Below are 17593 nucleotides of genomic sequence, written 5' to 3'. Positions count from 1 at the left end.
ACAGAGGGACAAATTTATCATAGGTAATTTTTTGGTTTTTACTCTAAAGTTCAAGAAGCACAAGGGTTATATTTGAGATGAAATTTCTGCAATCAAATCGTATTGGGAATATTTTTGTAAAATATATCCTCCTTCTTTATGAAATCCTTGTGCATCTTTTTCGTCCTTACAAAAATGTCGCCCATACGATTTTAGATAGGGAGGGTAATAATCATTTCCGACCTTATAAAATATAAATGGGCAATATTGCCAATTTTTTATATTCCATTTTCAAAAAATCAGCTTTTTGGGGTTATTCTACTATTTTACCCGAATTTCGCCGAAAAATTGACATAAAAATAATCACTTCTTGTGTATAAGTATACACCTTGCGGATTGTACCAAGATTGGGGTTCTGTATATATATATATATATATACATTTTAATTTGCGTCTAAATCGCGTAATTATCAAAATCAGTTGATGCGCATGCGGTTTCAAGGATGTACTGAAGTTTATCTTCCAATCAATGTATATTTTGCGAAATTTCGTTTGACGGCTAAGATGTGCCACACGTTACATTGAAGTACCCAAAAAATCGTAAAACGCGAATAATTTCCGAAAACTCCATATGCCATTAACGCGCATTGGATTTCGGTATGCACCCTTAAAAAAAACACTCAAAATCGAGCTTCAAAATGTCAGCATCATTCAACGGTAGATGCAGTTAAAATTTTGAAAAATGATACATAAGGGGCGTAGTCCCCACTTTGTTGGCTTATAGTTTTATTTTGACACGAAGACCGTGAAATGAGTGGCTTAATCACAAATCGATAGGGAACATAAAAAACTGGTTCGCCTCAACCTGTTTATACACATTTTTTTACATTAAAATAGACACAGCTAAAGTTTGGAGGTCAATATATTCTATATATATTGTATCTGTTATAATCACTCTAGCGTCTAAACGTATTGAGATAGCTCGCCAAAATTTTGCATAGAGTCGTCTTTTATTTGCAGGTAGGCCAAGTTCGATGATGGGCTACATCGGTCTACGTTTAGGCGTGGCTCCCATATAAACGTTATTGAGCGCGTTTTTCAACTGAATTCCCAGAATTCCACTAAAAATTATAAATATGGTTCCATATTTTCGGATAGCCCCCATATAAGGGTACTCCCAATTTTGCGGTATTTTGGGGTTCTTGGGCGCGTTTTATAACTGTATTCGCTGATATTTTTTACATTGGGTTCTTATTAGGTACCAAATTACCAACGGTACCCAAATTTTTTTCGGTACTTTGGGGGTTCTGATCGTATTTTTCGACCGAATTGACTGTCATTTAGTACTTCGAGTTCTTATTGGGTAGCAAATCTCTCCAATATAAATTATAAATATAGGTAAATTTTTTCGGGTAGCCCCCATATAAGGATACCCCCCAATGTTCGGTATTTTGGCGTTCTTGAACGCGTTTTTCAACCAAATTCTTTGTAATTTGGTTTTTTGTTGTCGTATATGGTAACAAACCTCCTTCTCAAAAATTATTAATATTCGCCCCCTTTTAGGGGTAGTCCCATTTGTTCCGCGTTTTGGGTTGGGTTCTTAGACTTTGTTGTAATCATTCTATCTGCGGAGGATATCGAAATAAAAAAATAAGAATGTGAGGTTCGAGAATGAACTATATAAAACCTGTGTTGATGGTCTTATATGACTGAAACCTCTAAATAGCAGTATTTTGAATGCATCGTCAGTATCTACAATGCGTCATCAGTATCGATCCACTTTTTGGGGTTTTTAGGAAAAATATCCATAATTATTTCTGAAAGTTTTATTTCATGTATATCGGCAGGCATTCAGGCATCTCATCCATATAATGATAATTCCGGAAGGGAAGAATTGAGATACATAACAAAGCCTCATATAACTTTGCAATTTAAATTGCAGTGGTTTGAGGATTTTTTATTCTACCATGCACCCCACGCTTTGGGGTTTCAGATTTTAGAAAAATCCCCATTAAAAATTGCTGAAATTTTTATTTCGTGTACATAATGGTTTACATAAATCCGTTTGTAGAATTATCGGTATAGGTTCTTTGTGGTATTTTCCCTATATTTTCATTTCAAGTATCTGTCAGTATAGCTATGGTGGAGGGTATCCAACGCTTTTTTCACTTGTTTGTACTCCATTGTCTTTCCTCATGTCACATACAAAAATTTTACAAAAATCTTGCATATTTTCAGGCGTACAAAGAAAAACCAAAATCATCGAATGCAGTAACAATTTTACACAATAAACAGCCCATGAATGGAATTGTCAGCTGGTAACAGAAACTGCTTCATCCAAGTACCAATTGGAAGGAGATAGCATTTACGGTGTAAATTGTTTTATAATGTGGACCACTCGTGCTGCAATAGAATCTACCACCATTGATGGTCTTGGTAGTCAACAGGAAACCATGGCCGATATAGAACCGGCTATATCGACAATAGCCGGTTCTTTGGTCTCCATTGGTTCGATATCACAGACACAGCCACGATATGTACGTATTTGAGAATGATTTCTTTGTAATATTAAACAATAAAAATAAACTTTTTCATTACAATTTTTGTTGCAGGGTACCAACGATGCTGGTTATGATACTGAACACACATCACTGAATTCGGATTTTGATGAGGCCGAACTACGCAGAGAGTTGCTGCGAGATGTAAGTTGAAGAGAAAATAGAATTATGATTTAATTAACTTTAGAAATTAATAAATTACTAGCAGTGCCTGTTGTCAGGACATAAATCGAATAAACAGAATATGTTATTACAAAATGAACAATTCTTTATATAGGTCATATTCCAAAATGTGAACTAATATATTTCGTTATTAACAGGAGGTTTATACCAAATTGACTCAAATTTCATTTTTCAGGTTCTCATGGCGTGTCAAATCCTTCTACCAAATTTACCATTACCAGTTTTTTACCATTACCAGTTATTTTGAAAATTTATCTGAATTATACCACCGATGTGGTTGTTATTTGGTATAAACAGTTCTCGAAGGCACAAATACATATATGTATATACAGAGATCAGCATAGGCCTATGTTTTGACAAAGCTCCCATACAAGGGTAGCATCCCAATGTTAGTATTTTAAGTTTTTAGCCGCATTTTCCCATTGTAGTTTTGCATTCCCTGATATTGGAGTCTAAACCACATTTTTGGAGGAAATTTGAAGATAGTCCCATACATTAATATTACGTATTTTGATTTTTCTACCCAAGCCTTCCAATTTGTTCGGTGTTTTAATTTTGCGATTCTTGATAAAAAAATCTGTTGAATATAACATATTTATTAATGTTCATTTTCAATATTTTTTTTTCAGAAATGGAAGCTGTTATTTGACATGGTAAGTTTCTACATTTTTTTATATTCATATATAGTTATGCCTTAAAAGTTTTTATTTAATTTTATTTCTTACCACAACAGTTTGATCCCGAAGGATTTGGCGAAATAACTGTCGAGGAGTTTTTAAATGCTTTAAAATCGCCAGAATTTATATCACAAGTGCCTATGAATAAACGAGAGCTATTAACGGAGAGAGCAAAAAAGGCTAAATCACCCATTGGACCAGGTTATGTAACATTTCAAGATTTTGTAAATGTGGTAAGTACACTATTACGAAATATAAGACAATTAAATTTAATATTATTTGTTAGAAATTATAAGTAATGTCCCTGATTATTATGCGGATTTTTTTGTAAGTTGTAATATGAAACAAAAATGGGCACCCCATATATGTTTCCCGACTAAGCCACGCATTTCACGGTCTTCGTATCAAAGTCCCTTATGTAAAATTTTTAAAATTTTTATCTGCATCTACCTTTAAATGATGCTGACATTTTGAAGCTCGATTTTGAGTGTCTTTTGAATTTTACTTCTAGTTTTAAGGCACAAACAGGAACTTCTAAATATCGATTATAAGATTATTGTTGTCGCGATTATGAGTAATTTGATATATATATATATATATATATTGTGTATGTTGTATGCACAGTTTCAGAGTAATACTCATCCAAAGGTGAACAGTTTGTTCGATCAATTTTCTAAAAAAAAAAACTATTTTTCGGCCCAAATTTTTAGATCTCTTAATTGACTGATAAGGGTACCCGCGATCAGTAATGTTTTTTTACGTTTCGGATAAAATAAAATCTTCTTCGTGAAAATTCATCTACAAGAACACGAAATTTGACAAAAAATGTTTTTTGAAAATATATTTTCGATTTAATGTAAATTGTGCACTAGAGACTCAAAGTTTGGCCGACCGGCACACAATTTTTTTGAATGTATTGTGTGTCGAAGTATTTCTAATAACCTCTTTTATATTTTTTTCGCTTATGACAAGTGTATTTACAGAAATTTTGTGGTTTCTTCTGTATTGGTATTTACACTTGATGTTGTTGTTGTTCTGCATGGGTTAGATTTAGATTTATGTTCGTTCAATTTCATGTCAATATCCCTTCGAGAAGGCGACGGATACATATGTAGAATATACCCAAAGTGGTGAAGGGTATCATATAGTCGGTCCAGTCCGACTTTTCTTACTGGTTTAAGATTATAAATATGGGTCCACTTTTTAACGTATGGCCAATATGTCGGTACCTACCAAATTTCAGTATTCTGTAATTTTACATATGAGCATCGAAGTCGGAAGTCGAAGAATTTGTTTCTTTAATTTTACTTAAATACTTGAAGGTTACGTCGCGTAAGCGACCCTTCGCAATAAATAAAGGACAGGCCAAATTTTGAAAGTGCAATAATTCGTAGAAGAAGCTACCCCTTTTTGGTTATATAACGCGTTCAAGAAATCATGTTCAAGAGAATTAAATTGTGTCAGAAAATCTCTGCTCTTCAAAGTTTTGTATAAAACCTACAAAATCTATACAAAATGAAGGCAATAGAATATTACCAAAGGTTGGATATAGTAGAAGATCTGTAGAAGATCTTCAGAGAATGACCATCAGTCGTATTTTATGATCAAAAGAGTAATTGAGGTTCAAAAGTCATTTGACAATCGACGATTTTGTTGAGGTCCCATAGGGCCAATTCAGGGTCTTTAGAGGCAACTAAGAGGTTATTTTTTTTTAATTTCGTTAGCTGTCGCCTTTGAAGCTTTTACTATCGGCCGTTGCTTTAACATAGGACCTATTGAAAGGTCCAGACCATTTTTTTGTATTTTATTAATCCCAGACTCATTTTCCAGCCGAACGAACAGTAATTTTCCATCTTTGTTTTGAAATGGCCTCCATATAAAAGCTCTCAACATATTCGATATTTTTTGATGTTTTAACTCCCTTTTCCAAACGAAGTGCCCTAATTTATCATTCTGGCTTCCTCAATGATGGTAAACATATTTCCAGAAATAAAAAAAGATCCCGACATTTTTGTGCTTACATCTACAATATCATATATTCATAATATTAAAGGCTATCCAATGAGTTAGACCGATAGTTACTTTTGGAAATATTCTTACATCAATTTGTAAATCGATTTATGCATGTCCGTTGTAAACAAACGGTCGGGCCACGGCCGATTCCTATTCAAACTAATGAAAATCGGTTCAGTTTTAGATATAGCTACCATATACATTTAGTCATGTTTACTTAAATTTAATTTTATCATATGAAATAAGATAAAACTGTCCGATTTACATGAAATTATACATAGCTTGCCTAATTTGTTCTAGTTCTATTAGTTATATAAACATCGACTGAATTTGTCCATTTCAAATAAATGTTTGAGTTTTTGTTTTAAATATTTGGCACTTCAACTTAACAAAATATAAACCACCACCACTACCGAGAAGGACATTCAATGAAGATAAAAAAATGCACTTGGCTCATCGTTGATACAGCCTTTGGGTCAGTTCAGAGCTGCAAAGCATTTGCTGTTATATTTGATTGCAGCTGAAGTGGAAAAAAGGACAAATGCAAATACAGGTGTATATGTATGTGTGTGTGTGTAAGAGGGAGAGAATGGGTTTGTTCGTGTGCTTACCTTTTTTCTGCAGTTTGGCATTTGTAACTACATCAAGTGTCCTCTTGTCTTAGTTGTCCTTAACGAATGGACAATAACTGATTGCCCTCTATGGGTAGGATAAACAACACAGTAACACACACACACATACATACAGGCACACATACATATGTTGGAAGTGTAAATATTTAGCTCGTTCGTCAGTTTGTCCTTCGACTCCCTGTCAAACAGTTTGTTGGGGCCATATGAATTCCGAATGAATGTGAAATGTTGATAAAACTTTGAAAAGAGTGTGTTGTTCGATTTAAACAAAACTGGTAAAAAAATGACACTGCGTTATCCCGTTGTATGGGGGATGGGGGAGGAAAGTGTCAAATGATGGGTTAGTTGTGTTGCAATAAGTGAATCAATTCATTTGAAGGATTATTTGATTTGCATAGGTTTTTTTTTTGTGTTTTCAATTGGTGTTATTTTTATAAAAGAAAAAACAAAAACGAGGCAACCAAAACAAATATTATTTATTGAAATGTTTTTTTATTACTTTGATGAATACGGATCTAATGAGCAAGAAAAAATAATTTATTTAAATAGCACGATGAGTTTAATAATTTTTCTGGAAATGTTAGATTATGATCCAAAATGTATTGATAGCTCTTAACTCGATTTAGATTTAGATAAAACTTTCATATATATTTTCGTCCGATTTTATATAAATGGTGCACAGTTTGGCAGAATGGCACGCAATTTTTCAAAACTTACGGATGTTTCTATAGCCAAAGTTTCGTTGAAATCGATTCAAATTTAGATATAGCTTTCACATATAAATTCATCCGTATATAAATTATTCCTTTCACATATAGATACAAATCACGTATTTCAGTTCGTCCTATTGCCGTTTTGAAGGAACATTGACATGAAATAGGATGCCCTCAAATATGTGATTTGTATCTATATGTAAATTTGAAACGATTTCAACAAAACTTAGCCTATAGAAACATCAGTAAGTTTTGCAAAATTGTGTGCCAATCGGCCAAACTGTGCACCATTTACTTAAAATCTAGGATCTGTTGAATAAACCCAAAGTGGTGAAGGTCGAACCGTCCGACTTTACTAAATTTCTTACTGGTTTACATATAACCTGTTGTCATAATATTGAGGGTATAAATAACAATTAAAAATGTCGTAAAGTTTTGCCGTTCGGGCCATATATGGGCAATATTGCCAATTTTTTAATATTCCATTTTCAAAAAATCAGCTTTTTTGTTTTTGTGGCACATCAATGATTTTTGGTACACATATAGAGAAAAATGTTCTGACTCCGAAACCGTTCGCGATCAAATTTTTGGTTGATGCGCGCAAAAGTTATCGAGGTTTTAATTTTGGGCATAAGAAAAAAATCTTAAAATTACGCCGTTTATTATATTGACCAGAAACGTTGATATATATCTTCCTCCGTAAAATAAGAATATGAATATATTATAATAATCGCGAAAAAGTTGCACATCTTCGCGAAATATGAGAAAAATAAAGACAATGTAGGAGATTACGTAAATATTTTCATTATATTAATGACATACACAAACCTAAAAATTAGTTTAAAAATATCTACATAATCTAAACACCATGATGAATAAAATGATATCAAAATGTCCGTGTAGCGGTTTCTAAATCACAGCGACAACAAAGCAAGATATTGAGGAAAAATATTTGTTTTTAGTTCGAAAAAATAATGTCATCATATACATACAGTGAGTGTAAAAAGTATTTTGCCTCAATAAAAATTTGAAAAAATTCCAATTTATACGCCTGAAGCCAGCAAACAAACGATGTAAAATGACTTATGTATGATGGAGTACATTTGTGGACATATTTAGATCGTATTTCTGCAAGAATCACAGCGAAAGACCTATTGGTCTATATCGGCCGAAATATATAATAATCCAAAAATGTTTATCACAAAAAAGTATTTTGCTTTTTATTATTATTTTAGAAAAAATTGTTACATTGGACACGTTTGGTCTTTTTATAGTTACAATTGCGGTTAACCACATACTATAAGCGATTTGACCACGATTTCATTACATCACGGCATTTTTTCGTGGGTATTTTCTCACATTTACATTCAATACATTCTCCATCAGTATTTCATTTAATATTTGGTATTTTCTCGTCCTAATCTTAAGATGAGAGTATTAAACATAGTCATTGGGGCTTCAAAACATCCCAAATATGTTTAGAATAATAAAGAAGAGGTTTTGCAAAATATAACGCGAGGACAGAACCTTAAAAACTATAAAAACCAAAATCCGACAAACAAATTATTTAAAAAAAATTCGCGAAACTCAAATTTTTTGACTTCGAAATTTGTATGGTCCAGTAATATTGATCTAGGAACCAATATATGCAATGTAAATACCAATAAGTGGGTCAGATTCAAATATATGAACAGTTCTAAAGCAATAGTAATAAAAACCAATACATGAAGTTGGGATAAAACATCATTATTCGTCAAATCCTATTGTCTTTTGAAGAACTGTGGTTGCTGGTGGCGAATACGCATTCTATATTTTATCTCCGATTAACACCATCAGTTGCGAATAAAATGCAGTAGGGAATAAACGGGTCGATGTATTTTTTTCGAAATAAGATGTATTTCTCTTGTCTTATTGCCAGAAAACCGTCCATATATTTGAATCTGACCTCCTTATCGCTATTTTCATCGTATATTTTGGTTCCTAGATCAATAAAAATGAACCATAAAGTTTTCAAAGTTAGAAAAATGGGGTTTCGCGATATTTTTTTAAATAATTTGTTTGTCGGATTTTGGTTTTAATAGTTTTTAAGGTCCTGTCCTCGCGATATATTTTGCAAAACCTCTTCTTTATTATTCTAAACATATTTGGGATGTTTTGAAGCCCCAATGACTATGTTTAATACTCTCATCTTAAGATTAGGACGAGAAAATACCAAATATTAAATGAAATACTGATGGAGAATGTATTGAATGTAAATGTGGGAAAATACCCACGAAAAAATGCCGTGATGTAATGAAATCGTGGTCAAATCGCTTATAGTATGTGGTTAACCGCAATTGTAACTATAAAAAGACCAAACGTGTCCAATGTAACAATTTGCGCATGCGGTTTCCAGGAAGTACTGAAGTTTATCTTCCAATCCATATATATTTTGCGAAATTTCATTTGACGGGTAAGATGTGCCACACGTTACATTGAAGTACCCAAAAAATCGTAAAACGCTTCCGAAAACTCCTTATGCCATTAACGCGCATCCGATTTCTGTGTGCGCCCTAAAAAAATACATCGATCTATACCGATTTCAATGTGGTCCATTAAGAACCATGGATGTACAGCTCACACTATTTTTGAGATAAATTGCGTCTAAATCGCGTAATTCTCAAAATCATTTAATGCGCATGCGGTTTCCAGGAAGTACTGAAGTTTATCTTCCAATCCATGTATATTTTGCGAAATTTCATTTGACGGCTAAGATGTGTCGCACGTTACATTGAAGTACCCAAAAAATCGTAAAACGCGAATAATTTCCGAAAACTCCATATGCTATTAACGCGCATCCGATTTCGGTGTGCACCCTAAAAAAATACATCGATCTATACCATTTCAATGTGGTCCATTAAGAACCATGGATGTGCCAGCACAATCTATTTTTGAGATAAATTGCGTACATCTCTCTTTCGGCTGAAGTTTTTAACGTTCTCTTTTCGAAAAAGATCAAAATCCGTATGAGGTCATTTATTGAAGCGGAAATGATACACAGAAAACGCAAATAAATCCGCGATATTTTCAAAAACATTTTTTGCCAAATTTCGTGTTTTTGGAAGGCCAGTTCCCGCCGTTCTAGTAGATGGAATTTCACGAAGAAGATTTTAAATCATCCGAAACGTAAAAAACTCTATTGATCGCGGGTACCCATATCATTCAGTTGACAGATCAAAAGATTTTGCCCGAAAAATAGGTTTTTTAGAAATTTGATCGCACAAAATTCGCACCTTTGGATGAGTATTACTCTGAAACTGTGCATACTACATACACAAAATACATATCAAATTACGCAGATTCGCGACTACATTAATCTTATAGTCGATTTTCATAAATTCCTGTTTGCGTATTAAAGCTAGAAGTAAAATTAAAAAAACACTCAAAATCGAGCTTCAAAAAGTCAGCATCATTTAAAGGTAGATGCAGTTAAAATTTTGAAAAATGATACATAAGGGGCGTAGTCCCCATTTTGTTGGCTTCTAGTTTTATTTTGACACGAAGGCTGTGCAATGAGTGGCTTAGTCACAAATCGATAGAGAACATAAAAAAACTGGTTCGCCTCAACCTGTTTTTACACATTTTTTTACATTAAAGTACACACAGCTTCCACCAAAATAAAGTTTGGAGGTCAATATCATGAACAGTTTGCAACGACAGATCAATTAACCCAAACCTGTTCACTTTTTTTCATATACTTAAGTAGTTCCCGAGTTATAAAGGGGTGAACCTCCGCTTCAGTTATGTTAAAAAATTGGCAATATTGCCCATATATGGAGACTATTTTATTGCAGTAGGTGGTAGTATGTTGTTTATGCTATGTTTTTTCATATTGTTCCAAATTACAGACACTCAGATTGGAAAACTGGAGTAGGAACTTCAACATACCGATAATTAAACGTGACATTTGCATATGGGATATTTAAAAAAAAATAACCAATAATGAATAATTTATGGAAATAAATAAGTTTTTTTATTCACAAGGAAATTGATATATCAAATTATATCAACTTCTATGAGAAAATTCTGTTAGAACCTTAATAATACCAACAATGCAGCAGTACGTTTCTATCGGTTATGTCAAAACATAGACTGATGCCGAAAATTGTCTAAACATATATTTTCCGTTCAAGAACCTGGATTATTAAACTACAGCAACAGAGGAGAAGCCTTTTTCAAAAGTTCGGTGGAAAATTTCTGCTAAAGCTTAAACAAATTCGAAAACCCGATAGGATCTTGGGCCTTTGTAGAAAAATTTCCATGACACAGAAACTATTTGTAGTTTTGATTCTCCTATATTGATTTTATGGTTTGATATTTGTTTTGTCTTTTCTCGACCATATTCTGCGTTATGAGAACAACCATATAATATACACTATTAAACTTTCGGTTGTGATTGTTAATCGTATCAACAATTATTTCTAATATTGCATTTGGCATTTTTATCGAAATAATTTGGAAAATACATATGCGAATTTTATAACATCAATGCAGAGGTCGGTAACAGTGTCTGACATAAAGAAACAATGGAAAGTGTTGCATTCCATTGTTTCTTTATGCAAACAGAATGACAAAATTAATATACTCTCCACCTTGTGCATTGGTGTTAAAAAATTCGCATCGAGTGAGTGGAGAGACCGTAATTGTGAACAAGAGAAACAGTTTGCAAAAGTAACAACCACAAAGTGAGGAGAGAGATTGAAGACACAGCCGAACAATGCATGGTGATGGCTGTTTTTCTAGGGAGGAATACATTTTTTTTGTCAAGAGAGAGAGAGAGAGGAAATAATGAGTGCAAATAGTGGTAGAGTAGATTGAAGTATGAAAATAGTTTTGATAATTATGAAATGTTTACATACCTTGGAAAAAATTATTGGCTATAGGTACATTATATAAGGGTTTGGGCCAATATTGACAATTTTTGATAAGGAAATTTTATTCTTAATGAGAATTCAAAATATAAAATTAAAGACAATTTGGTTATAAGATGTGCCCGAACTTCTCAAAGTATGGAAATTTGGGATTTAGCGTTATACGGGGACTCGTCACAAAATTGGATCAATATAGTTCTTTCCATAACCACCATAAGGTGAAGTGTATATTATATTTGTCATTCTGTTTGCAATAACTCGAAAAAGTCATTGGAGACCCCACAATGTATATGCAATATATTCTTCATCAGAATAAAATTCTATGTCGATTTATGCATGTCTGTCTGTTGAAATCACGATTGGATCGCAACATTTAGTGCAAATGTGATATATCGATCCACGCCTTGGTGTTGCCCACCAATTTTGGGTATTTATGAGATTTTGGACACGGTTTTCAACCGAATTGGTTGTAATTTGGTACTTTGGTTTCTCATTGTGTAGCACATGTTCTTACCAAAAATTAATAATATTGACCCAAGTTTCAGGGTAGCCAAGATTCAGGTACCCTCTAATATTCGGTATTTTGGAGATCTTGGACACGTTTTTCAATTGAATTGGATATAATTTTGTATTTTGAGTTCTCATGTATAGCACATGTCCGTACTAAATATTATTAGTATTGACCCAAGATTCAGGGTAGCCCCCATATAACGGTACCCCCATCTTTGTACTAAAAACTATATTTTGGGAATTTTGGACACGTTTTTCAACCAAAGTGGCTGTAATTTGTATTATTATTGGCTGTCAAATTTCAATACCTAAAATTAATTAATATTGCTCCCTCTTTTGGTATATCCCCATAAAACGTCAGCGCTCCTATTAGGTAAGCATATTTTTCTCACGTCTTTTTCGGTATATTCAAAGTCCTGTCATAACATGAGATTGCTCCTTTACATATTTTGAACTTCATCCTTATAAAAAGTTCCACAGGACCGAATTAACTCCGTTCAAACTTGTTGTATATAGTGAAAAAAAAAAACAAAATACAGCGGATTAAATGATTTTCAAAAACTTAAAAAAGTCTAACCGGAATGGTTGTGATTTAGCATTCCGTGGTGGTATTTTTGTAATGCCATTAACAATGATTTTCATGGGCATAATGAATATGATCTTTTTGAAATTCTTCATTAGTTTCTGTTAATTGAATACGAATATGTTAAATTTTTTAAACGTCAAGAATGCTACACATTATTCTCGTACACCTAATAACTGCACTTATTTACCTTCCACCTGTATGGAGTAGGACACCAAATGTAAACAGAGTGGCGTGATTTGTGATTACTAAGGACTAAGATCGATAGAGGAGGGAAGGAACAATGGGATGGATGGGGGCAGATACAAGCAAACAAATAACCAAGTTCAAACAACATACCTTCACAAGTAGAACAAATCCAGTTAATGCTACTTGCTAACTAAACCGAAAATCCTTGCTAGCAATGAAGGATAACAGAAGAACAGCAACAAAAAGTGCACTTTAAACAGTAACAACATCACGAAAATTAAGCAAATATCGACAGCAAACGAAAGGAGTTAAATACAATCAGGACACTTTAATGGAATGACAATTGATGGAGTAGAACGGCATTATTCGTTGTTTGCTATTTGTTGTAGTTGACTGACTGATTGTCATTGTGCTGCAACTACACCTATTCACACATACATAAGTACATATCAAGGTATTTGTTCAAATATATTTGGGGTATGGTCTGGATATAAACTCTCAAAGGATTGCCAAAATAAAATGAATGGCATGTCTGGCACAAAAGGAAATGTTTGCCGTCGACAAACGTCGATTGCCTATCTACGAATATCTTTGGTTTACTTAAGCTAAGACGTCGTCACAGTTATGGTGCAACAAAATAGCAATAGAAAATATGGAATAGATAATACTTGAAAAAAGGTCTATAATCGGACGATATTTTGGTATGGGTGTGAGATGTGAAAGGATCTGCCCCAATAATAAATTGCGATCAAAACGTTGACCCTTTGGGTAAATTATAAATGCCGTTCGCTTTATATGAGATGTATAGGTTTTCAAAACATTGACCCTTTGTGTGTATGGTACTGAGGTTTTAACATTTTGTGGGAGAGGTCCCAGAAACAGTGGACAAATATTCCTCATCTCCAATATCCGGGGTTTTTATTATTCAAGGGCACTTTACACAACTTGCTAAATCCTTTATGACTCAACATTGAGTACTAGCGAAGTGCCCGCTACTTCGCATGCGTAAAGGGAATATAAAAAAATAATATTTTATATGGAAGTCGTGAATACTGTATAATATAATTCCGAATTCCGCCCTTCTTCATACATCAAGTTTTGTACTTTTCGCACACATAACCACTAATCTCTTTCATACATCCATAATACAGATTCAAAAGTGATCAGAATTCCAATTATATATTTGAGCATACAATTACAGGTCCTACATTTAGTTCCATGCAGCACTTTTCGAACACATAAGTACACATTTTCGAAACTACCTCCATATCTCAATTCTTTTCATCTAATTCGTGGCCTTTCCCTTCTGCGTGAACCATCAGCTGGCTCGCTTTTATATGCCGTTTGCGCTGGGCATATTCATCCATACTCACAACATGACCTAGCCAACGTTGTCGCTGCAGCTCGATACGTATGACAATGCCGATGTCCGAGAATAGATGGTACAACTCATGGTTCATTCGACTGCGATATTCACCGTCAACTCAGATCGGCCCATAGATATTCCGGAGAAATTCTCTCTCAAACACTACAAGAGCTGTCTCATCTGCTTGCGGAAGTACCCATGCTTCAGATACATACAACAGCATTGGTAGTATCAGCGTCTTGTACAGTTTGAGTTTGGTCTGGCGAGAGGTGTCCTTGCTTTAAATTGCTTACTACCTAGCATCTGTTGGCCAACACTATCCTTCTCCGAATTTCAAAATAGATGTCATTAGTTTTATTTATATCGAGGTATTTAAAATTTTTGACTACCTCGAATCTGCAGTTCTTATGTTCCACAGTTGGTCCGAGTGTACTGGACATCTTACGCGTTGATACCAGTCAGACCTTGTGCCAGTCAGAGTTATCCTGAATAGCCTATTAATTTTGCAGGAATGCTGAACGCAGACATGGCGTTAACCCTTTCAGTGTCAAAAAAAAAATTGTCGGAATAAAAATCTAAAATTTTGTACTTAAAATCATATAAAGGCATAGAGTTTAGAAAAAATGCAATTTTCATTTTAACCCTCGGACAGTTTCGTCTGTTTTTCAGCAAAAACAAAAACATCAATGTTAACGGTACATAGGATAACCGAAAAATCGCAAAGAAAGAGAGAATTTTTAAATGTCGAATATATTCGACAAAAACACTGAAAGGGTTAAACACCTCTGAACGGAATGTGTCGATGTGTTTTTCGTGGGTCTTTTCCAGGATTTGACGCAGAGTGAAAATCTGGTCAATGGTGGATTTGCCAGGTCTGAAGCCTCATTGGTCCAATAATGTCATTGACCATTGGTGTCAGTCGTTCACACAGTACCCTGGATAGTACTTTATATGCGATTTGAGCGGGAGCTTACGTTTTTCTTGTTCTTTTTTCTGAAAATACGTTTCTGCTCTCTTCTTTTCTCCCTATAATTCTGCCTCATATTACACGTTGCTACTGTCTGCTGGATTGCCCTATACGCTGCGTTTTTCACGTCAGTAGCATTTCGACACTCCTGATCGTACCAGTTGTAGGGAGTGGGCAATTCTTTGCCCTTATTATTATAGGGAGAAAGAGTGCTTTCGTCAAGCAAGTGGGTAAGATGTGTTTGCAGCTTTTCGACGTTGAGTGTCCGTGTTGTGTAAGATCGCACCTTTGCTGCTACATTAAGACCAGTGCGAGCCTTGGCTGCTACAAGGTAGTCGTCCGAATCGATATACGCTCCTCTGATCGATCGAACGTCTAAAACACTAGATGAATTCCTTCCGTCTATCGCAACATGATCGATTTGATTTCTCGTTGGTCGATCGGGAGAAATCCAGGTGGCCTTGTGTATATCGAGATGCTTGATTCTGGTGCTGCTAACTATCATGTTTTTTGCTGCCGCGAACCTTTTTCCTTCCTTACCTTTACCTTTTTCGTTGCTTTTTAATAGTCTTGTCAACCCATTTGTAATAGTTCTTATGGGTGAACTCGCGGCACATATCAGTTCACTATTTCAACAGGTGATGAAAGTAGCTACCGCAGGTGACACTGCGGGGAGGTCAGGGTGCTCAATTGAGATGAAAGAGGGACCAAGATAAGCCTGGTCTTCACCATGTTAAAGCCAACCAGAGCGGTTGCTTAGTATCTATCATCCCCTACGCCACCCTACCCCCCACTAACAGCAACCCACACTCAAAATTTCAAGCATCTAGCTTCAGTCGTTTCCTCTGGGCGATGATCTGTCAGTCACTCCCTCACTTATCAATAACCTCTTTTATATATTACGATTCTTTTGCTATTCTAAGGCTCAGGAATATAACATCAATGACAAATATATATGTTTGTATATGTTCTCCACATTTGTATGGGTAAGATTGAATAGAAGCGTGTTTACACTACTTGGCAGCCGGTAAATATCGAAAGAAATGCACTCAAGCGTAGACACCATCAAAAAGCAATTCTATTGTCAATAGGACAGAGACCGATTGTTGATGCGAGGCAGGGGTCTATTTTCTAGTGCCGTTAATGCCAATTCAAATAAAGATACGATATGGAATTGATGGCAAGATACTTACCGTTATCTGACAGGCGACTGATAAACATAAACAATTGAATAAGCTTGTAAAAGGATGTTCTACTACCACTTCCACCTCAAAGTACCCCAAATTTGTAAAGGTAATCATTGATACCTGTAGTAGTTGTACATTTTATGTTTATTCGGAAATTAATTTTGATGACACCTTTCGATGCGAAACAATTGGGCAAATTCATTTAAGTGGAATTGTTTTCGAGACACGTGTCAAAATGTTTATATATGGAATATATTTGGTTGAGACATAGCGTTTATATCGTGCACGCCGCTGCTCGATATAGAGGGTCCAATAAGTTATAATTTTTGTATGGGAAATTATTTAAAATCTGATAATGTTATATGGGCGCTATGCCAAAGAATGGACCGGTATTGATTATTTTTGGTAGGATGATTTGACACCCAATGCGATTTCGAGAAAATTGCGATTTCCGCTATAAGCATATTTGCTTCTGGCAGCAGTCGAAACCCCATGCTTCAGAAGTTAGATTGTGGCTTACGAAATATAATGTTTGCATAGATTTGTATGCAAACATTACAAGACCGATAAAAACACATGGAGCATGTGGATAGACCAATAATCACCATGATAACGCACCAGCTCAAACATATATTCTTGTGCGCGAGTTTTTGGGCAAAAACAAAATTATCATTCTCAGCCACAATATTCACCTAACTTGGACTCCACTGATTTTGTTCTCTTTCCAAAATTGAAGTCCGCGATTAAAGAAGGTGAATTGCCACGATTGAGGACATAAAAAGAGAAAACTCAAAACAGAAGTTATTGACAATACCAAAAAGTGCATTATGAAAGTACTCCCTGACGTAGGTTCATAATATCTCAGGCAGTTGTTTTGAAGAGGACAATATAGTTGTTGATTAAAAAGTAAACGATTCAGATTTTTTTGATCAGAATTTAACGGGTATTATACCCTCTGCCACAAGGTGGAGTGTATATTAAATTTGTCATTCCGCTTTCAGCACCTCGAAATTTTCACCTGTATATTATTGAACAGAATAAAATTCTACGTCTAAGTAAAACCCCTACCAAAAGAGATTGATAACGGTCCAAGTTTCGGGGTATGTATTTCTTTTGATACTAAAAAG

General features: G+C 34.6%; 1 protein-coding gene across 1 annotated transcript in view; it reads left to right on the top strand.

Moving 5' to 3' along the window:
- Window positions 1-2365: 2365 nt before the first annotated feature.
- Window positions 2366-17593, top strand: part of LOC133324266 (rhomboid-related protein 3) — a 115103-nt gene continuing 99875 nt past the window's right edge. Inside the window, exons 1-4 of the mRNA XM_061533113.1 lie at window positions 2366-2515; window positions 2591-2680; window positions 3349-3372; window positions 3453-3629. Of these exons, the coding sequence (XP_061389097.1) occupies window positions 2366-2515; window positions 2591-2680; window positions 3349-3372; window positions 3453-3629 (441 nt within the window). The remainder of the gene's footprint in view (window positions 2516-2590; window positions 2681-3348; window positions 3373-3452; window positions 3630-17593) is intronic.

The sequence above is a fragment of the Musca vetustissima genome, unplaced genomic scaffold, assembly GCF_032173495.1.
Source record: "Musca vetustissima isolate MV318-11 ecotype Yass unplaced genomic scaffold, APGP_CSIRO_Mvet_v1 utg5924, whole genome shotgun sequence".
NCBI classification, from domain to species: Eukaryota; Metazoa; Arthropoda; class Insecta; order Diptera; family Muscidae; genus Musca; species Musca vetustissima.
This window is presented reverse-complemented; position numbering and strand designations above follow the sequence as displayed.